This window comes from Daphnia magna, linkage group LG4, assembly GCF_020631705.1.
Source record: "Daphnia magna isolate NIES linkage group LG4, ASM2063170v1.1, whole genome shotgun sequence".
Lineage (NCBI taxonomy): Eukaryota > Metazoa > Arthropoda > Branchiopoda > Diplostraca > Daphniidae > Daphnia > Daphnia magna.
Window position 1 is genome coordinate 3709561 of NC_059185.1, and position 24779 is coordinate 3734339.

The 24779-nt window shown below is 39.8% G+C and overlaps 4 protein-coding genes and 1 long non-coding RNA gene across 10 annotated transcripts; 3 read left to right on the forward strand and 2 right to left on the reverse strand.

Moving 5' to 3' along the window:
• Positions 1–1920: 1920 nt before the first annotated feature.
• On the forward strand, positions 1921–3879 carry LOC116920752 (early nodulin-75). The gene is made up of 3 exons (XM_032926863.2): positions 1921–2064; positions 2162–2269; positions 2346–3879. Exons 1-3 carry the CDS (start codon positions 2059–2061, stop codon positions 3606–3608), a joined length of 1377 nt encoding a protein of 458 aa, XP_032782754.2. The 5' UTR covers positions 1921–2058; the 3' UTR covers positions 3609–3879.
• A 716-nt stretch (positions 3880–4595) lies between these two features.
• LOC123471221 lies at positions 4596–24054 on the reverse strand. 5 transcript variants are annotated; one of them, XM_045172256.1, is made up of 4 exons: positions 23835–24053; positions 22068–22927; positions 21828–22004; positions 4596–6136 (listed from the first exon to the last, which is right to left on the reverse strand). In XM_045172256.1, the coding sequence occupies exons 2-4, from the start codon at positions 22740–22742 to the stop codon at positions 5054–5056; spliced, it is 1935 nt and encodes a 644-aa protein (XP_045028191.1). In that variant the 5' UTR covers positions 22743–22927; positions 23835–24053; the 3' UTR covers positions 4596–5053. The 5 variants fall into 5 exon arrangements, with proteins under 5 accessions (XP_045028191.1, XP_045028189.1, XP_045028190.1 ...); XM_045172253.1 differs by having other exon boundaries at positions 4673–6136; positions 22068–23029; positions 23835–24051; XM_045172252.1 differs by having other exon boundaries at positions 4673–6136; positions 22068–23034; positions 23835–24046.
• On the reverse strand, positions 7439–7864 carry LOC123471231. Of its 2 annotated transcripts, none has more exons than XR_006645412.1 (2): positions 7592–7864; positions 7439–7464 (listed from the first exon to the last, which is right to left on the reverse strand). It is a non-coding gene; the product is annotated as an uncharacterized LOC123471231 (long non-coding RNA). The 2 variants fall into 2 exon arrangements; XR_006645413.1 differs by having other exon boundaries at positions 7580–7864.
• LOC123471226 (vegetative cell wall protein gp1-like) lies at positions 8570–9989 on the forward strand. The gene is made up of 3 exons (XM_045172265.1): positions 8570–8712; positions 8791–9042; positions 9117–9989. The coding sequence occupies exon 3, from the start codon at positions 9252–9254 to the stop codon at positions 9867–9869; it is 618 nt and encodes a 205-aa protein (XP_045028200.1). The 5' UTR covers positions 8570–8712; positions 8791–9042; positions 9117–9251; the 3' UTR covers positions 9870–9989.
• Positions 15066–21043, forward strand: LOC116931785. The gene is made up of 14 exons (XM_032939422.2): positions 15066–15434; positions 15512–15729; positions 15939–17756; positions 18088–18095; positions 18175–18219; positions 18265–18614; positions 18686–18769; positions 18841–19203; positions 19270–19377; positions 19470–19559; positions 19635–19885; positions 19948–20250; positions 20318–20548; positions 20619–21043. Exons 1-14 carry the CDS (start codon positions 15185–15187, stop codon positions 20967–20969), a joined length of 4470 nt encoding a protein of 1489 aa, XP_032795313.2. The 5' UTR covers positions 15066–15184; the 3' UTR covers positions 20970–21043.
• Positions 24055–24779: the final 725 nt, after the last annotated feature.

The following is a 24779-nucleotide window of genomic DNA, read 5'->3' on the forward strand; positions in this document are numbered from 1 at the left end:
GAAAAATAATAATAACAATAATCACCCTTCTAACAAAGTTCCATGGGCCATGGGAGGTTTGGGAGCAGTGCACAAATGCACCTGCTTAGGTTTCGGTAAAGGAGGTACCCATTAATAACTGAGAAGAAAGGAGACTTTCTCCAATTGACAAGAAAGCAACGTTTATCTTCTACATTTTCCAAATTTCACAGCGTCGGATATGAAACGGGAATTGCTGCCGATGTTGTTTCTACCCAATGTTTAATCTCCTCGTAATGCTTGGACACTTTAGCCAATAGGTTTCTAATATCCCACTGACGTCATAAACGGCAGGTTTCAACAGGAAACAAAGCAGTGATTAAACGACGGGGAGAAAGGCTGTTGAAGAAAGTAGGAATTGTCTGTGCTCAATCAAATTGAAATAAAGTTTGTCCTTAAATGGAGGATAGCAATACGACTGTGAACACAATAGAACATATTTTTTTGGGGTGAAGATTACGATCTGGGACTGGGAACTGTTCCCTGGGTATGATGTTGTGATGGCCGGAGCATACGGTACCGATGATGCGGAACGATATTTCTTTATTGGAGGAGCGAAAGTTATTTCCAGACAAACTTAGTCTACTAAATTATCCTTTTATTCAAGTGCTATATTTTATTTGTGTTTTTTATCATCGGAAAATGTACAAACGGTGGCTTATCATAGATGCACAGCGGGGTTACAATAATTGCCTTATACTACATGGAGCTTTCTTGCGCAACATTTATCCTGCTCAACATGACCGTCTTTTCTTCTACATTAGCAATATGGCGTCACTTTCCTACGTTGGGTATTTTGACAATTTTTCCTCGAAAATTCATTTTCTTTTATGGTGGGTTTATCAACAACCTAAATTGCGCAATAGGAATATTGTAAACCATAAAAACCCTGTACGGCAAAAAGCTTTAACCTACTCCAGAAATGTCAGACCACTTTTGCTGATAGTAAACCAGATTGAAACACCTTAAATTAAATGTTAAATGATTACGGTCGCAACAATGTCATAGCAGGAAATGGTTTTATTGTAGACTACTTAAAAATCCGATTTCAGTAAACTGTGTTCCACCCGTTCACAGTTTTGCATCCCATGGCGTTGTGGCATGCTGACCTGATCCACGAGTTAACAGAAAACGTTTAGCAGTTTACTTATATATTGCAATAAAGAAAGCATCGTTTGAATTATAGTCTATAAGGACGTGAGATTTTTCTTCTTTTCCCCCCGTCTATTGATTAACCCCAATTTCAGCGAGTTCGCCATCCGATCTATAACTCCGCTCTTCCGTACTATAAAATAATGGGCCACCAGCGCATCCCCACCGATACTTTTCCGATCTCTAGAGCTATCCTATATTACAGAGGAAAGTCATATATTGCGCGCCTGGTTTAACAAAACGCAACCGCCGTGAATTGGATTATTCGCATAGGCTATTTAGCAAATAATCACTCGCCAGCACGGCTACGGTAAATATACGTTATACCAGTTTGTACTAGCATTATTAGATTTAGAGATCTCCACGCTGTGTAAATGACATAATTGGGAGCTGTTAGTCATTTGGGTTAATTGAAAAAAAAAAAAAAACACTGACGCGTGCTGGAAACAGAATGAATGGGACAAGAGTTTTCTCCAGCAGCTCTTCGCCGGCGTTCCACGCACAACCGAGACGGAGGAAAAAAAAAATAAAGGTGTGAGAGCATATCAGCATGTGACTACCGAGTTAAAACATTGAGGAGAAAATTGGAAGAACTCTTTGTTTTCCTTACAGAGCACGCGATTTTCTGGCCGCGTGAAAGCGAAAAAAAGAAATAAAAAAATAAAATGTAGGAAAAAAAAAGAGAAAAATTCCAAAAGAAATGCACGGAGGATGTTTGGTCTTCTCTCACTGGTCAGTTTTATTTTCCCACCTGCGGGGACTATCTGGAGAACATATAAGGCTCCATGTTCCTCCTGTTTTTCGTTCCATTCCTGCCGCGTTCTTTCAATATAGTTACAGTGTTGTAGGTGGTAGCGGATTTGTACCATCACAAACTCATTTAGAAAAATGAAGGTAAATTCGAATGAAAATCTTCATCGACCCCATTTTTCCAAATCAGCAGTATAAAGAAAACAAATTTTTTGTTCTTCAATCGTCGGCAAATTTACAGGTGTTTTGCATATTGGTCGTCATCGTAGTGGTGAGTGAAGTAGCTGCTAGAAGAGCTGCAACGAGACAAGCGTCACCTGACGAATACCAGCCTGAATCAAAGGCTTACGTGAGTACCTGTACACTCATTTTATTTGATTTTTTCAAATTTCAATAACCAAAGATAATCTACTCATTGATTACAGGGAATGCCTTACAATTTTGGCTATTCGGTTTACCATCCTCCATCTTACAATGACTACGGTCATCAAGAGACGAGCGATGGTAAACGAGTTGATGGCGAGTATCGCGTCGCACTTCCCGACGGCCGCACGCAAATCGTGACTTATTATGTCGAAGGTAACAGTGGTTTCCAAGCCAAGGTCCGTTACGAACCTACCGTAAATGGGCCACCAGCCACACCCTATGAAGGGCCCGAATCTCATCACGAAGTCAGACGGCCGGTTTACGAACCCGTACATGAACCGAGAAGACCGCATTACCCTCCACCTTACGAGCCACGAAGACCTCTTTATCCTCCACCCCAAGAATCTCTTTACCGTCCAAAAGAGCCTGAGTATCCACCTGCACATTTACATAAGAAGCCCTTTTACGTAGAAACGCCAACGGAATCGAGTGAAGCTCCTGTTGATGAAGAAGAACCTTCCATTTCCACCGTTTCTCCACCGGTGATCGATGAACCAAAATCCGAACCGGAACCAATTAGCGAAGGTCGTCGGCCTCACGATGGCTATTCTGAAAACCCTTCTACTAAACCTTATGTCAGACGTCCGAACGATTATCCGCCCAGACCCAACCCATATCCACAGGGCTACGTTCCTTACGCTCAACGTGAACACCCGCAACCTCACGATGGCTATTCTCCCAAGTTGTACAAACAATTTCAAGGAGACTACGGTAGGAGAGTCCAGCCTCATGACGGCTATTCTCCTAAACCTAACAACGAGCGTAAGGAAGAATACACGCCTAATCTACCTCACGATGGCTACTCTCCCAAGCTGTACAACGAGCCGAAAGAAGCCTATCCTACTAATCCTTACAAACCTCTTCCGCCCAGGATTGCTGAAGATCATCCTCCTCGTCGTTTACCTCACAGCGGTTACACGAAGTCAAATGACGTTAGTGATTTGGAGAGGCAGCCAACGAGACCGTCCCATCCGCGTTACCACGATGGTTACAGCGAACGACATCCTCACCGAGAGTTGAAGCAAAGTGTTGAAGTGGGAGAAAGAAAACCTCATACGGGTTATCCCGACAATAGCGTGACTGAAGCCGGTCGTACTACCAGCCAGAAACGAAGACGTAGCCCATCATCCAGGAAAGTACGTCAACGTTACGTACAAACCAATTTGCGTAGAGTCAAAGATGTTAGAGATAGGCAACCAAGTCAGCGTCGATTGGTCCGAATGGCAGTACAACCATATCACGCTGCGATGACAAGACAGTAATAAAGAGTTTTGTTTTTCCAGTTCCAGTTACACCAGACGGAGGTGCAGGACACCGACACTGGTCTTTTTTTTTTCGTTTTCTAAATATTCCATTGAAGTTTCAACATTTTTCTACAGTTCCAGTTTACTTTCGTGTTACGATTTATCCTGTTGACATTATATTATAGTAACTGTGTTAAAGCACTATTGTTTCTTAGCAATGTTTTATTTTGGTTGAATGAATTTTCTAAATGCACGTGCACCTCTCAATCAATACATTTTTCACTGCAAACTCTCGTCGTATTTGTTTATCTCCTGTGGTTTAAAAATAATTGTGGCAGCCTTTTGTATATTGCCCATTTTTGCGTCAACTTACAAAAAGAAAGTTGCGTTTCAAAAGAATTTTTATTTGTCTTCCTACAATCAATAGCTCAGATGTCATATGTTAATATGTCTGCGGCAGGTTTAGAACCTGATAAAGCTCCAAGGAACTTTATGGACGATAGAACCTGGGAAAGTATGTACAAACTTTCCATGCTGTAAGTTTCTCCAAACAAAACCATACAGTTGCTCCAGATGCTGGTTCGATTAAAGAAAATCGTTGTGATGTTTTTTTTTTGTTTTTTAATGTTTCCTTTTCAGCAAGGGTTGCTATGTTATAGTCTGTTGTTTTACGAACCATCAAAAATTAAAATAGTGAAAATAGAAAATGCCGGAACTAGTTGATTTCCAGCCAGAACGGACAAATTTGCCAAAGGGAAAGCGCAACCGTTAAAACGCTTTAAATGCAAACTAATTGCCATATTTCATCAGTTTTCTATCTTTCAAACATAGACCACAACGCGTGGAAATAATTCATAGGTTCTAATCGTAATAGAATGTTGGATTATCACTAACTGTTCACAATTTGCCTAAATAGTTTCTGAAGCGTGAAAACTTATGCTCTATTCCACTTTCCCGCGGCAGTGAATAATAACGAAAAAAATTTGTATCTTGCAAAGTATAACATTTCGAGAATAGTAGGTCAGTTTATTTGGCGATTTCTTAGTCGACTGCTCTTATTACGGTGTAATTGAAAAACCCGATTTCCAAATCCCAATCAGGTGCAATGTATTACAATGACATCACATCCTTCTAAACCTATTTCACAGTTCGAATTTCAACAAGCCTTTTCATAATCCGTATCACACTTGATATTTTTTAAGAAATGGAAAAGATAAACGAGTATTTAGCAATCACACTAGAAGCCATCGATGAATTTATTCAGCTCTACATTTAACACCCACACTGCCCACTCACAATTCAAAAAAACATTAAAAAGAAAGGCGGAAAGCAATAAGTTTTAGAAATTTAGCAAGCGCACTTCAAAGCCAATTTGCTGTGATAACTCAAATTTCTCACATTGGCTTAATAACAAAAGAAATCCTCTTTGCTTTAGTATTTCTTGCAAGGTCTGTATGTCAGTCTTACTTTTTGAACTTCTTGACTAAATCACCGCCGTCGGTAACGTCTTTCGTAAGTTCAGCCTTTCTCAACAGGTCTTCAAAACATTTAATCCTTTCCAAGTAACCAGGTTTTTTTTCCTTGTTTTCGTTTTCAATCATCAAGTTAATATATTCGGGAGTGGAGAGGGGATCACCTCGCAGTGCCATCTCCTTTAAAAGATTTGAGCAGCGAGTGATCTCATCCATCGCTTTAATGATTTCGAATTTCAGTTGCACCACCTCTCCTTGCAAGGCATTCTTCAGTTCTTCCGCACTAAGCGTCTTTTCCATTGCGTCGTCGTACTTTTTGCGAATGTCATAGAGAGGGCGAGTCTCTTCTTCTTGAAAGTTCATCCACTTAGTGACTTCGTTTGCGTGGTCTGTAGTTGCGCACTTTCCCGGGCAGACCTTGCACGCGCGACCAGTAAAGATGTTGCGGACCAAGAGAGATGTATCGGTACTTACCGCTGTTGCGGTACCTACCGCAGCCATAATAGTATTTCTTTGGTTGAACAAGTTAATTAAGTCATTGATCAATATGGTCATATCGCTCATAGTATGGAAGATTTCTTCTGATCGCCAGAATACAGGGCAAAAACCCATCCACAAATTCGGATTGCAAGGATAATGGCACGTTACTTCGCACTTTGAGCAATTCAGTGCTGTCTGGTTAGTATCGACCTCAATTCGCTTCTTCTTGGGTACTTTCACCGTGATATCAAAGTTCTTATTAGCGTTAACTTGGTCTTTGTGCAAGGCGATGATCTCCTCTATCTTCCGCAGCTCTTCCATCTTCATCAAGTGCGCCTGGATGGTCTCTTCTAGACCTTGAATAGTGATGTGTAGACTTTCACGGCTGTTCAGTACTTCTTTGGTGAGTTGGAGCGATTTGATCGGCATTTTGGACAACTCGGCAAAAAAGGAATGAAAATTTTGCATTGCGTTGTCCCATTCCATAGGAGACAAGCGATCATCTGGTGTTTGATTCGAGACGAAAACCGCACGGTTATTGAAACTCTGGTAACAGGGATCCTTGTTGGCATCCATTAGGCAAGGAAGCTTAGCCTCCTTAATAGCTGTTAAGACTGAAGGTCGCCCTCCATCAGCGAAAGTGACCAGGAAGCGAACATTTTCCCCAATATCTTTGCCGAAAATGGACAACACAGAATTGAAGATGTACGTCTGAGAGCTCGTGAGGCGAGGCAGTGAAGATTGTACGGTAAAACCAACAGCGTCTAATTCCTGTGCCAATAATGAAGGAATAATAAAAAAACATGACATGAAACAATAAATGAAACTCTATACTTGAATGCCATCTCTGTTTTCAAAAAATTGCTTGACGGCCGAAGTGATTTCTTGATCGCGCTCGATTCCTTCAGTATCTCCGAATCCCGGAGTGTCGACAATTGTCAGAGAATAAGGAACGCGGAAACCATTTCTGTAATGGATGTCGTACGCCGTCACCTCTCTGGTTTGGCTAAACGCTTGAGATGTCTCCTTTTCTTCGACAAGTATGAAACGAAAGGGATCGTCCCATCGAACACCCAGTACGTAGTTGATCATAGCGTTGATCATGGTGGTCTTGCCTGAACCGGTGGCGCCCATCAGAAGAATAGTTTTGCATGTTTTGTTCGCTGAAGCGCTTGGCTCACCGAAGGAGAACCGCCGGACGATGGAAGCTGCTCCCGAGAAAGGTGATGTTGCTTTCAATGGTAACTTGTACAAAATCATGCCATTCAAATTTTTCATATCTTTGCATTGGTTTTTTATTTCCGCCGCTACCCTGTTCTCGTCACTGTGTGATGCAGCTTGATCCATAGAACTGCTACTGCGCATCGTTATTTGCAGTTCGTCTAACGTGGCTAATAATGCCTGTGCGACCGTTTGTGTGGCGGGTGCGGCCGTTGGTATTGCGACTGCTGACGTGACGCCGAGCTTTTCTTTGAGCTTCCTGATGGCGTTAGCTGGAGCGTTAGTCATCAATACGTCTCCGTTTTCCAAGTCATCTTTGACATCATCTAGGTCCAGCAAGTTGTTGGCGACTAGTATATAACTAAAGGCGTCCAATCGGTGTTTTTTCAAAATGCTGGTTACTGCGGGAGACAGCAAGTGAACGGCTAATTTGTTCAGGATGGGCACAGCGCTGGACGCAGTGGAACTTGCATCTTTTGCAATGCAATAATAGATTCTGATTATTTCACTCATGTTAGCTTGCGAGTCTTTGCTGAGGCTCTCTAGTCGCTGTACTTCCTTGTCTACGTCCATTTCTGATCTAAACGAAAACCAAAAATAGTTTTTAAAAAAGAATGTTATACAGCGATAAGTTGTAACTAAATAACTTCCTTATCTACGTCCTGTTTTCTTTTTAAATTTTTTTTTTACTTCAACCCAACCTGGAAATAGCCAAAAATGCGCAGCTGTAACTTAAAAATACATAAATGACTTAGCTGTAACTGTCTTGGTAGATTACATCTGTTAGCCAAAACTGGATATGTAATGTTAATGTACTTTTAACCGTACCGTACGATAAACGACATTTTTTCTATTGCGAATCCTTTTGCTTATGGACAAAACTTAACTTTTATTTACATAGCCAGATCAGATATCACTAAGGTATGTGCTACCTGTTCATAATGAATTTACTGTACTATATAACAAGAAAAAGAGGCTAGGGATCAGTAGTAATTTGAACGATTAAAATGTTACTATTGACTGACCTGTTGAGTATGGTGAAAAACTAAGTGCAGTGTGCAGAAACTAATATGGTCGCACTGGCGAGAACGATATTATGCCTTCAAGTAACGAAGATTAAAGTCTAATATAGTGGATGAGAATATCAAAAGGTCACTGATATGATTTTTTTGGAGCTCTTTATTTGATGATCTTTATCAAAAGTCGTATATTCGTGTGGTGATTGCGCCCGTCACGTTGTAAACTGGGGTGTGAGTAGGCATAAGCTGTTCAAATAAAAAATGACGATAGGCTAACAATCATCGCGATTATAGAAGAAAATGCGTATTTAAAAAATCTAACTAAACGACTGTCAAACTGTGCTCACTAGACTATACATCAACTGAGTTTCTATCATTTTGAAACTTAGTAATGGGCAGGAAACTAAGAGAAAGCCGAATTTTCCATAGCGGCAATAGCCATTCGAGTTTTCTCCCTGTTGCGTGCTAGCCTATTGACGGATGGGCATTTGTTTATTTCAAAGATCTATTCATAGATAAACAAAGAAAGCGACTTTCACTTTTTTTTTCTAAGTCTCTAGTGATTGGATAATAAGCTACTGATATAATACGTACTTCTGTTATTCGCGATAGGTTGCGCACAAGAGGAAGACATTTGCCAACCTATTCCCATAAAGTGAAACATCTCTTTGAAATGAACCGAAAAGGATTGAGAAATTCGACGCTTTGCATAAAGATGGTAATAGAAAGCCACCAGTTTTTGCGTGCATTGAGTTAAATTGCAAAGTTTGACAATGTCCGGCACCCCACACATGCAATTTTGACTTCCGGCCTTCAGGAATCATACAGAATTAAATTCAAAAAACGACTGCCAATATAAAATGAAACAGACAGTCGAAGAAAATCAGTTGACGAGCTCATCCTTTCGAGAACACATCCACAAACATGAACGTAAGTCCCCCAATGTCAAAACTATTCCATCTTTAAAACTAAAATCTCCTTTGCGTCAATTGAAATTGTGGACCATAGGTCTTCATCTTCACGGTGTTATGCTCGATGACATCAATAGCGATCGGTCAAGATGACACAACTTGGCAGGAACCTGTTTCGGGACGTGATTCAAAGTTCGAATATGGTCCCGCACCTGTTAGGGCTCCACCTTCTGAACCCATCGTTGTCACCATTCCCACCACTGCCAAAGCCACTGCTACTGCATATTCTGCTACCCTAGTTCAATCTGCCTCAGCAGGGCCAGTCAAGTTCCCGGAGCAGACATCAGCAGTACATTCTTTAAATTAATTTTTTTTTTTTTTAATTCAACAGGGTAAAGACTTTAATTTATTTTTGGTTTGAAGCCAAAGCCCTTAATGCCTTACAGCTTTGAATATGGAGTGAATGATGACGCGATCGGCTTGGATTTCGGACACAAGGAGAGCAGTGACGGTGCAATCGTCACGGGGACGTAATACGTTTTACTGCCCGACGGACGTATGGAAACAGTCAATTACAAAGCTGATGGCAACGGATACGTGGAAGAAGTTTCCTATGAAGGAGAGGTCAAATATGATGCTGTCCAAACTCAGCAATCAGGTGGAATTACATCAGGTACTTCCGGACAGTTGCAAGCTTCGTCCAATTCCGGTGCTTTATCAACACCTGGTTCATCCAATCGTCCTCCACCACCGCCTTTCATCCCTAGTGGTGCACCTAAAGAACCCACACCGCCAGCCACTGTTCCAGTAAAAGCTCCACAAGTATCCGTTCCAGTTTGGCCGGCTGTTAAACCGCCGGTGATCCCTCAGGCTCCTGTTGTTGGCCCTACTCCTTCTGTTGTTCCTGCCACTCCTGCTTTTGTTAATGCCCCTCCTCCTGTTCCAGTGTATGGTCCGGATCCAGCTTCAAACTGGGCACCGGGTTCGTCTCAATTATCCCAAGCCCCGGCCGTACAAATTCCTGGAACTCCAGCGGGATTCACTCGTTCACCAGTCCAGGCCATATCTTACGGTCAAGCTGCTCCTCCATCTGCAATTCCAGCGTATCCGGTTGGACCAATTCCGTTGACTCAGAGAAACACCCCTAAGCCGCCGTCTAATCCCTATTCCATTTGAACAGTTCAACTTGGTATGAGAGTATACCATTTATGTCAACGTCAAGCCCTTTTCACATAAACGGAATATGGAACCATGCTTTTAAATAAGTTTTAAATTTAAATATAAAATGACAATATCTGTGTTTGGCAACTTTAATCTGTGGTAACGCTGCGCTGCTAACGAGTTTCTTCTTTGTAATTCGTCGACCATTACTCTACAATTTATGGAAGACTTTTGCAAATTATTTCCGAATGCAGTGATTTAGCGTGATGTTCTCTATTTCTCACGTTCACGCAAGGCTTTTTGGCTTCATTTTATTGAAAAACTTCACGACATTGATTGACCAAAAGAAAGTCTGATGAAACTTTCAGCATTGTCTGCTGTAAGTGAGACCTGTCTCTCGCGGGGGTAGACAAACAAATGAGTTGCACTCGGCCAATTTAACCAAAGGGAAAATTTTCTCCACAAAACTGGGGAAACGGTCAGAAAGGAATTGCAAAATTACCCAAAGAGGGGACAACATTAGACCGGGAGCCACAATGACACAGATTTACCCCATAAGAATAACTTTTTTTAGGTTCTTAAAATGAAAGGCACCACAAAGTCAAGTCAAAAAAACTTTGTCTTGACGATGGGCGATGGGGCGTTTGGGTGGGGGAAGGGATCAAAAATAGGAAAAATGATCGATTTTTGTGGAAATTTACCCCATAAGAATAAAATCTAGAAATATGCTTAAAATTTAGAGAATATCAAATAGAATTAAGTTACATAAAATCTGACATGAAAATCTGGGGCTTTCATGTAATCAGACTGCGATTTGTAGCCCGACGGCTGATTTTTTTTTACTTTGCCGTAAATGGCAACCCAGCATTCGTGGCGCAAATTCAAATGGGATCGAAAGCAAAAGACAATTTGTTGGAAGGATTATGAGAAGCTAATGGCCTCTAGGCACTTGACATCCTGTAGAGTTTTCGGTAACTGCGACACGACTCGACCAAGGTCATATTGGGTCATTCTTATTAATTCCTTGGCCGCACGACAACGATGGGCCATGGCTCGTTATCTTCAAACTTCTGTGGTCTCGCATTTACTTGATAAAGTTGGGATGTCAACGAAGGACGATGCGTCACGTGAGAGCCATCCTAGCCGGATCAAGAAAGACAAAAAAGACTTTGACAGCGTCGTTGAGTTTATGGAGAATTGTATCAATCCATTTTCAAGTGAAGCCCAGGACCTGGTAAATATCAGTACAGGAAAAGTTGCTTCTGAAGAAACAACACGTTTCTTGCTAAACGACGTCAACTGGTGAGAAAATGCGTGATGAGTTTATTCATAATTGCTCCAACGACCCCGAGTCTTTTGAAAGACCGATTCCTCGTCAAAAACTTCACACTTTTGCCTCTGAAGGTGTGCGGATTAAGAAAACAAGAACAGATGGAAAAGTGCAAGAACTTAGAATGGAGCGTGATTTGTTCGGTCATATTCTTGCTATCGCTTTGGAGGAGAAAGTGGATATCAGAAATGTACTTGAATACCCCTTGACACCTGTCCCGTTATGTTTCAGCCATTTAGATGGCCAGATGAATAAAACGAACAAAGCAAAACTTTTCAAGATACTGGAAGATCGCGTAAAACATCAAACTCCTACGACCATCGATGTTGTCATCATCGACGGTTTCTTCTTTCTACATCTCTGCCCCGATTTGCCATCTTCATTTGGAAAATCGTCTCGTCATATTCTTCAACGTATATGTGCATTCCGAGCCAAGACAATTCACTTGATCTTCGATCGCGTCACGTCGCCATCCATTATTGAGATGTCCCCTTCAAAATAGCTGGAGATAATCAGTTAAGACCTACTGATTTTATTAAAGCTCTAAGAAATAATAATTTTAAGCGAGAACTCGTTCCTTTCCTTGTGAAAAGCTGGACCGATGATTCCCTTGCTTGTTTTCTTGGCGAAAAATTGTTATATGTAACTGAAGGCCTGTCATGTTTTTCATTCCGAGCACTTAATGGGCAAGTTATCGTGAAAGAAGAAGAAGGCATGCGAAGTATTCATGAAGAGGCAGATTCTCGAATTATTGCCCATCTGAATTGCATCTCTTCCCCTGCCAATGTTACCATTCGAACTTCAGACACGGACGTGTTGGCTATCTTAATCGGGAATATGTCAAAAATCCGAGATGGTGTACACACCTGGCTAGAAGATGGCACACAGAGCAAGAACAATCATCGTTATGTAGATGTTATTGCAATATGCAAGAGCTTAGGAAAATCTCTGTCAAACGCAATTCCTGCTTTTCATGCCTTTACTGGATGCGACTACATCCCAGCTTTTTCAAGAAAAGCAAAAACTCGTCCGTGCTCCATTCTTGAAAAGAATAATAAATTTCAAGAAGCTTTTTCCTCTCTGGGTCAAAATGAAATTATAACAGAAGACACGATAAAGATTATCGAAGAATACGTTTGCGCCATGAATGGAAAAAAAAATTTGAAAACCGTCAACGAATGCAGAATGGATATGTTCTTGAAAATTTATCAACCAAAGAGAGGTAAAAATCCTATGGCCAACGTCAAAGAATTTGGCGGAAGTTCCCTCCCTCCATGCCACTCTGTATTATTGGAGCAAATCAAAAGAACAAATGCTATTTGTTCTGTTTGGCAAAACGGAACTGTTTTTAATCCTCAAGTCATTTTACCTAGCGGAAACGGGTGGCAGCTAGTTGAAGAAAAATACTCCCCTGTCTGGTTTCAGGGTGACATGGTCCCGACGACAATTGAAGATATGATTTTGGATTCCTCTAACGAAGAAGAAAAGGACGAGGATGCCACTGATGTGTCCAGCGATGAAGCCGATGATGAGTCCGATTGCTCTTTGTCCGACGTCGATTAAATTGTTATTTTCCAATAACTTTTTTAACTTTAAGATTTTTAACTTTGTAACCAACGTCTTCAAATGAGGAGTTTCATAACCAAAGCCGGAATACATTCTTGAAGCTTATAAAATTGTCAGCTATACCTGTTTTCTAATTATCCCCCTGAAAGAATTTGAATTTGCGCCACGAATGCTGCGTTGCCATTTACGGCAAAGTAAAAAAAAATCAGCCGTCGGGCTACAAATCGCAGTCTGATTACATGAAAGCCCCAGATTTTCATGTCAGATTTTATGTAACTTAATTCTATTTGATATTCTCTAAATTTTAAGCTTATTTCTAGATTTTATTCTTATGGGGTAAATTTCCACAAAAATCGATCATTTTTCCTATTTTTGATCCCTTCCTCCACCCAAACGCCCCATCGCCCATCGTCAAGACAAAGTTTTTTTGACTTGACTTTGTGGTGCCTTTCATTTTAAGAACCTAAAAAAAGTTATTCTTATGGGGTAAATCTGTGTCATTGTGGCTCCCGGACTACATGTTTAGACTTGCCCATCTCCGCGAGACGGGCCCGACCTTGGAGACCGTCACTGCTACATCCCAGCGGGACTATTCCGGCCCTCTGATTGGCTCTCTCCACCCCCTTCCATGTATATCTGCTCTCCGCTCCCACATTTTCCTGGTGCGCACAATGTGGTTTTTCCGTTGGGTTGCAGCTTTTATTTGTTTGTGTTTTTTTTGTGTATTTTTATTATTTACATTTATTGTTTACTCTTTATTAAGCATTACAAAAAAATACAAATAAAATTTTTTTCCTTACATTAATTGTTGTTTTTCTTTCATTTTATGTAATAGATTGAATTAAGTACCGCTGTGTTTTCTTAAATTAGTATAAATTGTCACCCATGGGTACTTGGGTTGGTTTGCGGGCCGGGGAAAAATGGTTCCAAAACCCGATTTTGAATTGATCGGGAAAACTATAAGTCCTGTATGAGTAGTTGAGTACTGCTCTTATTACGGTGTAATTAAAAAATCCGATTTTCAAATCCCAATCAGGTGCAATGTATTACAATGACATCACATTGGCCCCTTCTAAATCTATTTCACAGTCCGAATTTCAACAAGCCTTTTCATAATCCGTATCACACCTTGCTATTTTTAAAGAAATGGAAAAGATTAACGAATATTTAGCAATCACACTAGAAGCCATCGATGAAATTATTCAGTTCTACATTAAAAACCCACCCTGCCCACTCACAATTCAAAAAACCATAAAAAATAAAGGCGGAAAGCAATAAATTTTAAAATTTTGCAAGTGCACTTCAAAGCCAATTTGCTGTGATAATTCAATTTTCTCACATTTGCTTAATAACAAAAGAAATCCTCTTTGCTATAGTATTCCTTGGCAGATCTGTATGTCAACTTACTTTTTGAACTGCTTGGCTAAATCACCGCCGTCGGTAACGTCTTTCGTAAGTTCAGCCTTTTTCAACAAGTCTTTAAAACTTTTAATCCTTTCCAAGTACCCAGGTTTTTTTTCCTTGTTTTCGTTTTCAATCATCAAGTTAATATATTCGGGAGTGGAGAGGGGATCACCTCGCAGTGCTATCTTCTTTAAAAGGTTTGCGCAGCGAGTGATCTCATCCATCGCTTTAATGATTTCAAATTTCAGTTGCTCCGCCTCTCCTTGCAAGGCATTCTTCAGTTCTTCCGCACTAAGCGTCTTTGCCATTGCGTCGTCGTACTTTTTGCGAATGTCATAGAGAGTGCGAGTCTCGTCTTCTTGAACGTACGTCCACCTAGTGAGTTCGTTTGAGTGGTCTTCAGTTGCGCACTTTACAGGGCAGACCTTGCACGCGCGACTAGTCGATAATAGAGACGCTGTGGTATTTACCGTTGTATCAAATATAGTATTTAAAATTGTAGTGTGGTTGGACATTAAGGTATTGGTCAAATCGCTCATAGTACACAGCGGCGGTAGAGTACTTATTTTACCCTATTTAAGTATGTACTGGGCACTGAACAGTACTTTGCAATTTAAGTAGGGATTTTTGGGTACTTAAATCAGGAAATTCCATACTTTTATTTGTTTTTACCACACTTATCACACGGGACATACTTAAATAAATAATAAATGCTTTTAGATAAGTGTTTAAAAAGGATTAAAGTACTTTTAAATAATAAAGTGCCGAAGTCAACGTACTTTTTTTTAAATTCCTATACTTATTTTTAAAAAATAACTTTCAATTAAGTATTTTATGGGAAACAAGTGCTGCTTTTCCCTACTTCATTTACTGTGTTCAAACTAAAAACGTTTATGTCTTGTAATTAGAGTGTCGTCGGCATAGTCACTGCTGTATTTATGTGCTCCAGTTATTGTCGTCTGCAACAAACGTCAAAATTTTAAGATAGTGCAAGAAACTGATTCAAGTGTTTTTTTTACATCGAGACATTATGCCGCCAGCAAATAATACAGTGCAGTGTTCTATGTGCACTCTTTTAATCGCAGTTGATGACCCAACTACATTTTTTAAGCATGTAAAACATATACACAGTTGTAGTGTGCCCTTCCACATAATATGCAGACATCCAGACAGTTGCAACAAACATTATTATGTGTTCCTCTCATTCCGACGTCACTGGAATAAAGTCCATGGAAGTCAGACTAAATTCGTACACCCTATTCATGTTGGGAACATTCAAGGTCAGTACTTAGTAAAAATATATTTTACGATGCAGTGAGTGTAAAAAACTAAACAGAAATATCTTGTTTATTTGTAGTTGCACTTGGCCCTGATGAGGACATTGTTGATGTTGCAGCAGCTGAAGCATTTGATATTGCTGGACCAACACTTTATAAACAAACGATAACTGAATTTGAGTGGGAGGCAGGAATGCTGTATCAACTGAGACACAAATATTTTCTCCCATTTGAAGCACTGTTGTTGGTGTCAGATATTATTCGGGATAGCTATGCCCGGAATGTGGTTATGATTCAGGTATAAATATATATATATTTTAGAATTGGATAATTTTGGATTTGATAATTAAAATCAAACTATAGGCTATTTACATGATGGCACTAAATAGAACTGCTGGACTTCCAGCACTTGACGAACAGCAAATTTATTTTCTTATCTTGATTACTGTTATATCTTTATAGGCCCATTGTAATTTATATATGCTTATTTCTCTGTTTCATTTATAGGAAAACCTACGGGCTGTTGTGTCAAACAACATTTTCGGTAGTACAGCGTTTACCGAAGCATTTCAACTAGTTCACCAACAAGAACAAATGACTCGATACCGACTAGAATCAACCTGGAATAAATTCTTCCCAGCCGTTATGCCAAGAGAAGTCATTTTGAATCCTAATGAACCATCTTACGAATGGATTAATGACCCAAATTTTGGTGAAATAATCGATGAAGTGTTTGAGATCGGATATTTTATACCTTTCCTAGAATCAGTGCAGCAATTTCTGTCAATTAAAGTTGTTTTTGATGCCGTAATGTTGAATTTTAGCTCGTATGACAGTTCAGCAAACCCCACTGATTATTCCGATGTTTTGAGTGGGAGTTATATAAAAAAGAACCCATTGTACATAAAACACAGTGGCCAGATTTTGTGTTTTCAAGTATATATGGACGAAGTGGAAGTTTCAAATCCACTTGGTAGCAAAAAAGGTAAACACAAAATCTGCGTTTTTTACTGGACATTATTGAACATTCCTCCCATTTTCCGATCTTCATTGAGAAGCATTCAGTTGCTTGGAATTGTGAGTAATGACTTGCTTAAAGATCGTGGGGTAGAAGTGTTTTTAAAACCCTTTATAGATGATTTGATTCTTCTTCTTGATGGTGTTACTTTAACCATACGAAATCAAAAACGGAAGTGGTTTGGGATGTTAGTGAATTTTGTAGGGGATATTCCTGCGTCAAACTTTGTTGCTGGATTTAAGGAAGGAGTAGGTGCAGCAAAATTGCATTGTCGTTCTTGCTTAATTGATCGTGACGACATAGAACTAATTCATCTTGAATCAAATTGTGTTTTGCGGGACAAAGATACTCACGAAGTTCATGTTTTGCAAATTGAGAACGTAGAACTTACTTCGGTCGAAAGAGAAGGTCTTTCTACAACCTATGGAGTGAACCGTCGTTGCCCATTCACTAGACTAGGATACGTCGATCCAACTAAAATATTTTCACATGACTTAATGCACGTTGTAAACGAGGGCATCTTGAATCTGGTTGTCCGAAAACTACTTCGTCATCTTATTGTAACAATAAAGTTAGATTTGGATGTCGTAAATCGCAAAATATCAACGTTATCGTGTGATAGAGAATTCACCGTTCCACCTCCGATCAGAAAAAAAGAGGTTATGGATTTAACTAAACTTTCATTCTCGTCATCTGAAATGGGCTCAGTTGCGATTGCTCTTGCCGTCGTTTTGGCTGAGTTTGTTTCAAGTGACGATCCACACTACGCAAATTTCCTTCTACTTCTAGAAATAACAGCTTCACTTCAATGCTATTCTTTTTCGGAGAAGGACTTGACGGTACTTGAAAAGAATATCGAAATTCATAATATCAACCATGTTTTGCTATACCCAAAAAATCCTGATGAATCTGGAAAGGCAATAACACCAAAACTTCATTCGCTTCTTCATTTGGCTAATCAAATCAGAATGTTTGGCGCTCTAAGGAATTCTTGGTGCTTCCGGTATGAGTCAAAGAATGCTAGATTTAAAAAAATTATGAATAGAAATTGCAATTTTAGCAATGTGCCTTGGTCACTATCCTCCCACCACCAAAAGCTAGTGGGCTTAGACGTTGCAAGGGATGGCGAAGGACATTTCTTTGGGAATGCGGAAAATTTCACTGTTCACGGTCATCATTCACCGATAGATGTTAAGCACGCTTGGTGGGCACACATCGCTTACGAAACAACTGATTTGATTAGCGATTCGAAATTCCAACCGCTTAAATCACTGAAAATCGCTGGTAGAATTTGCAACAAGAAAACGGTATTTTTAAGGCATCCAGCATGTTCTCTGGAAAGCAAACCAGTTTTTTTTAGAATTGCTGATTTTTTGGTGGCGGGCAACGTATATTTGGTAATGGAGGAATTGGAAACGACATGTTTTTGCCCCGATCGGTTTTCTTTTTGTGTTCGCCCATTAAACATATTTGCTGTTGTTCCATGTAGTGAATTAAGTTTTAATGCTCCAATGTATTCCTTTTATTACGATAATGAAATCCATGTAATTCCTAATTACTATCATTTCTAAAATAAAACAAATCTATTTCAATTGTAATGCTGGGAAAAAAATTTTATGCTGCTTGCTGCAGACGAAGCCTTGCAGGTGGCGAGGAGTTGGACTGACGTTCATTTAGAGTGTTTAGGTATATTTAAAATGAAATCAAGGAATGGTAAGTATTTAGGCCTCTTCCGACCAAGTTGTCTGCTGATATCGTTGATATAAAGTAGTCAGTTCTTTTTTCGCTCGTGTTAATTTCAAATAATAATTCAAGCATGGCTAATAACAAAAAAATATTTGTGAATTTTGGTTCTTTGAAACATCCAACGCAAGTCAAATGTATTCTCATACCAAACAGTACACAAAGTAACGACGTTGCAGTGCTGAGGACTCTGCTTTACAAAGAATTGTTGGCAGATTGCTCTATTATTTCTCTAGGTGGAAATAAATTAACACCTATAAATGATGTTCTTTTGCTAAAATATGACGAAGACTACGGGCAAGCTATAGACCTCAGTTCGTCTACAGTGTTTGATAATGTGGAAAAAGATGTTCTAGTAAAGCTACGACAAACTGAAGATACTGCTCTGATGGATGACAATGCTAGTAAAATTCATGATGGTGGTAAGTTCTTGTTGCTTCTTTTTAGGAATTATGCCAAATTAATCTTATTTGCTATTGCTGTTATTTCTTAGGAGATGATGTCAATGCTTGTCAACTTGGAAACGATGCAGCCAACTTGGATGTAGTCAACTCGTGCTTGGATGAAGTGAATGATGGTAAGTTCTTGTTGCTTCTTTTTAGGAATTATTCCAAATTTATCTTATTTGCTATTGCTGTTATTTCTTAGGAGATAATGATGTGAAAAATGTTTATCAACTTAAAATCGATGCAGCCAACATGGATGTAGTCAACTCGTACTTGGATGAAGGGAATACCATTCCTGCTGTCTTTAGTATTCAAGGAGACGAGGATCAAACATCAATAGGTCATATGGAAAGAAGTGACGAAGACTCTAGCACTGAGAAGAGCACTGATATTGATACTGCTATGTCATCAGAATGTAGTGCAGCAAGTTCATCAGGCAGTACTGATTTTGTTAATAGCACATCTGATTCCGACTCCCATGCCCAGAAAATCAAGTCACCAGCAAAATGTAAAGTGGCTAAGATAGGTCAAAAACGGACTTATGCTTTCAGCAGTACTCAAATAGGTTAATCATTTACCATCTTATTATGTAGAAATTTGAAGTTTTCTAAATATTTATTGTGATATTCAGCTACTGTAACGGATCCTTTGGGAAATGATGAAAACCCTTGTCTGCCAAAGAAGAAAAACACAGCAGCACTTCATATTCAGCCATCAGCAGGTGCTCACGTTGTTGCTGGTATGTTACTATGCTACTATAAGGAATAATCATTAGCTCTTGGTTAAATCTTAATGTTTTTTGTTTCTTATTAAAAATTCGTCATGATACAGTTGCTATTGCAAGGGGGACTAGTATTCAGCCTGATGTGGAAAATCATCAACGTCAACTTCATCCCAATAATCCGCTCGAGCCGGTTGTTGGTATTTAATTTTTTTCTGTATAACATGATTATGTTCTCAGAGTTTTAAAATTAATTTTTTTCATTTCGAATTCAGTTGATAATCTTTTAGTCCCGGTCACTCTTCCCAACGAAGGGACAGAACCTTGGGAAATAAATGAAAGGCTGGTGAAAGCTATCAAAGAAGGTCAACTCACTCTTTATTTCAACCAATTTATTTTGGTCTGCGCCAAGCATCTAATGCAAACTCATCGAGCTCGTCGATTCAAAAATCACTACAGAAACTACGCCGACATGATTGTCAATAAATATCCTTGTCTGAAAGACGTGGGAAGGAACTGCTCATATGTAAGTTGCTTATATTTTTTTTATTACAGTGCCTGATGTAAAATTTTGTTATATTCTTATAGGAAACAGTCAAGGATAAAATAATTAAAGCTATTCAGAACCAAACGGGATCATCAAAATCTATGGATGCAAGGAAACTTAAACGAGCTTCCGTTAAATCTGCTGCTGATGATTCACTTGTTGCCATCGGTGATGGGGCGTCGAATATATCAGACACTTCGAATACGACCGGAGATAGTGATGGAGACAAAGAAATTGAACTTATCGCAAAGTTTAATTCGAGACGTTCTTTTGTCCATTCAAACAGGAAGAAAACTACAAGAGATATTCTTGAAACTATTCCGCATTACAAGGAGTTTGCCAACGTAATACGGAATAAGATTAAACTTTATATTCGTGTTATGTAATTATTTATATTATTGTCCATTGTAGGTTAAAGAGGATTTCATGAAAATGCCAGCTGTTTCCGTGATAGGCCAAGGTCTTTTCAGGAGCAATTTTGACGATCTAACGGACAATTTGAGGCGCTATTTTATTTGGAGCAAAGGGCCAAATTTTGATGAAGGAGTAAGAGGCACACTCCAGATCTTATTGCATGTAAACAAATTGTGTTCCTCAACACAAGGAGCAAAGTCATACACACCAGTAATAACATCATGTGAAGTAAGTTAAAACAAACACAAGAAACAACACTATGTACAAATCGTTAATTTTGTTGTTTTTTATATTTCAGAAGGGAAATTCTGTCGACTTAAATTATTCCGGTGTGAATTTCAGCTCTGTTATTTTTTTTGATTCTAAAACTACCCTTCATTCTATGCTAATTGTCTGTGGGGATGTGATGAATTTTAAAAATATTGCAGTGAAAAGTATGGGAGAGGCTATGTTCAACTTGCTAAGCTTGTATTATGTGTTTGACCGCAACTACCCGGCCGTGTATGGTGTACTACTTCTGCTGGAGCGCTACTGTCTGTGCAACAAAGGATCTGGTGTTAGAGGAAGAAAAGGCGACCCGTCCAGCTGGAGAAAGTTTACTAACAACTTTGAAAGTTTTCTGGTTTCCATTCCAAAGCAGACTGTGTGATTATTGCTAATTGCCTCTGTGTTTATTTTATATACTGCGTGACGTGATTTAAAATAAACAATGAAAGAAGTCAATGATTTGTTTTCAATTAAAGTATGTGAAACATGAAATAAGTATGTTCTGTTCCATATAAAAATAAGTATCATCATATCTTTAAGTACTATTTTGGAAGAAGCATTTTCAGTCATTTAAGTATGCTATGGCTTGTAAGTATGATCAGAATCAGTATGTTTAACATACTTGTATACGCAGCTAGAAATTACAGATAAGTAGGAGAGAAAAAAAAGTACGATAGAAAAATAAGTGGCGCGGGCCTTTTTTAAGTATGTTAAATAAGTACTCTACCGCCGCTGTGTAGGGAAGATTTTTTCTGATCGCCAGAATGCAGGGCAAAAACCCATCCACAAATTCGGATTGCAAGGATAATGGCACGTTACTTCGTACTTTGAGCAATTCAGTGCTGTCTGGTTAGTATCGAACTCAATCCGCTTCTTCTTGGGTACTTCCACCGTGATCTCAAAGTTCTTATTAGCGTTAACTTGGTCTTTGTGCAAGGCGATGATCTCCTCTATCTTCCGCAGCTCTTCCATCTTCATCAAGTGCGCCTGGATGGTCGCTTCTAGACCTTGAATAGAGATGTGTAGACTTTCACGGCTGTTCAGTACTTCTTTGGTGAGTTGGAGCGATTTGATCGGCATTTTGGACAACTCAACAAAAAAAGAATGAAAATTTTGCATTGCGTTGTCCCATTCGATGGGAGACAAGCGATCACCTGGTGTTTGATTCGAGACGAAGACCGCACGGTTATTGAAACTCTGGTGACAGGGATCCTTGTTGGCATCCATTAGGCAAGGAAGCCTCCTTAATAGCTGCTAAGACTGAAGGTCGCCCTCCATCAGCGAAAGTGACCAGGAAGCGAACATTTTCCCCAATATCTTTGCCGAAAATGGACAACACAGAATTGAAGATGTACGTCTGAGAGCTCGTGAGGCGAGGCAGTGAAGATTGTACGGTAAAACCAACAGCGTCTAATTCCTGTGCCAATAATGAAGGAATAATAAAAAAACATGACATGAAACATTACATGAAACTCTATACTTGAATGCCATTTCTGTTTTCAAAAAATTGCTTGACGGCCGAAGTGATTTCTTGATCGCGCTCGATTCCTTCGGTATCACTGAATCCCGGAGTGTCGACAATTGTCAGAGAATAAGGAATACGGAAACCATTTCTGTAATGGATGTCGTACGCCGTCACCTCTCTGGTTTGGCTAAACGCTTGAGATGTCTCCTTTTCTTCGACAAGTATGAAACGAAAGGGATCGTCCCATCGAACACCCAGTACGTAGTTGATCATAGCGTTGATCATGGTGGTCTTCCCTGAACCGGTGGCGCCCATCAGAAGAATAGTTTTGCATGTTTTGTTCGCTAAAGCGCTTGGCTCACCAAAGGAGAACCGCCGGACGATGGAAGCTGCTCCCGAGAAAGGTGATGTTGCTTTCAATGGTAACTTGTACAAAATCATGCCATTCAAATTTTTCATATCTTTGCATTGGTTTTTTATTTCCACCGCTACCCTGTTCTCGTCCCTGTGTGATGCAGCTTGATCCATATAACTGCTACTGCGCATCGTCATTTGCAGCTTGTCTAACGGGGCTGATAATGCCTGTGCGGCCGTTTGTGTGGCGGGTGCGGCCGTTGGTATTGCGCTTGCTGGCGTGACACCGAGCTCTGCTTTGAGCTTCCTGATAGCGGTAGCTGGAGCGTTAGTCATCAATACGTCTCCGTTTTCCAAGTCATCTTTGACATCATCTAGGTCCAGCAAGTTGTTGGCGACTAGTATATAACTAAAGGCGTCCAATCGGTGTTTTTTCGAAATGCTGGTTACTGCGGGAGACAGCAAGTGAACGGCTAATTTGTTGAGGATGGGCACAGCGCTGGACGCAGCGGAACTTGCATCTTTTGCAATGCAATAATAGATTCTGATTATTTCACTCATGTTAGCTTGCGAGTCTTTGCTGAGGCTCTCTAGCCGCTGAACTTCCTTGTCTACGTCCATTTCTGATCTAAACGAAAACCGAAAATAGTTTTTAAAAAAGACTGTTATACAGCGATAAGTTCGCCTATATAGTTAGGTTATACATCTCTTGGAGGAACTGCTTACAATTCAAGCGCTAGTTTGACATGCTTTTCATGAACGCAGCTGGCGATTCCCAACAGCTTTCATGACAAAGAAAGTTTTGTCGCTAGAGTTTGTCCGATCTTGCAATAAGTATTGTTTGCACGAATATAGCTATTTACGTTTTGACGACAAATAATGCTTGTCGTTTGCTAATTTTTTGAGCTCCAGTTGAGATTTATTCTGCAAACACCAGATGTGTTTGTTTTTTTAATGCTTTTATTTACTGTACATCAACCATCCGAAGGCATTTGCCTTGCACATGTTTTGTAATTACTAGTTTAAATAACGAATTTAATTATGAAAACTTAAGCCTAAAAAAGGGGGGCGTCTGTTTAAAGTTAACAAAATGATAAGTAAAACGAAACAAAAAATTGGGAAAAACAGGAAGAATAACGAAACGCACAATATACAGCTGAATAACACGAGTTAACTTTTGCAAAGCTTAATTTCTTTATTTGACTTTTCCTTTTGACAGTCTGTATAGACAGAAAAAAGCCAAATCTGTTCTGCTAATAGATTTACACACGACCCAACTGTTGCGTTGCCACGCCCCGTGCAACATGTTGTGCTATAGGCATTCATTAAAAAATGAATTGATTTCTAGGAGCAATACAATCTAGAGACCACCAAATCGTTTGTATATTTTTAGAATGTTACGAGTTAGTGAAAAGAAAGTGTACATACCGATTGAAACAATGTCGATGAGACGCAGCAGTCAGATGCGTTGCACTCCCTTCGTTTGTTCACCATACAGTGATGGCATACAGCATGGCGAGTGGCGACCTCCCTGAACGGAGGATCATGTTTAGTAGACAAAGAGGCGAATCGGGAGTAGTCCGCTCTTTACATGGAAAAGCTGGAGACAAAAGTAACAACCTCCAGACAAGCGTCCAACGTTGCTGCATTCGTTGGACGCCTTCCAAAAGTCTTTTTGGAACCCTCCCGAAAAGACAGCTTGTTTATCCACTTCAACAGCCGTTTTACATCCCCCCTATAAACCACTAGGAAAAAGTCAATTTCCAGCTCGTTTTTGTTTATCTTAGTAAACGCAGAGGTTTATGGTGTCAATAAAAAGGAAATTAAAAATGCGAAAACATTTTTTGTTTGTTATTATGGCTGGCCTTGGAGTTTTCCGTTCTAAAGTTTGGAAAATCATCGCTTCGACCAATACGCAATGAAACAAAGTGCGGTATAACCATAAAATGGCGATTCGTTTTCGCACTCAGAACTTTTGGTATCGCCGCATACCGGAGTGATGTCGACAATCTTCAGCAAAAAAGGAATGCGGAAACCATTTCTGTAATGTCGTACGTCGTGACTTTGTTCGTTTGACTTAAAGCTCGAGACGTCACGTCTTCATCGATAGATGAAACGAAAAAGATCCTGCCAGTGAACGTCCAGTATATACATAATTGATCATGGTGGTCTTGCCTGAACCGGTGGCACCCATCAGAAGAATAGTTTTGCATGTTTTGTCCGCTAAAGCGCTGGGCTCACCGGAAGAGAATCGCCGGACGATGGTTATTATATCTATATATCGATATTTCACCAGTTTATTTCTATTTCTGAGCCATGCATCAGCACAACGAGCAGGTTCGTTCTAACGGTGACAGAATGTCGCGTGGAATG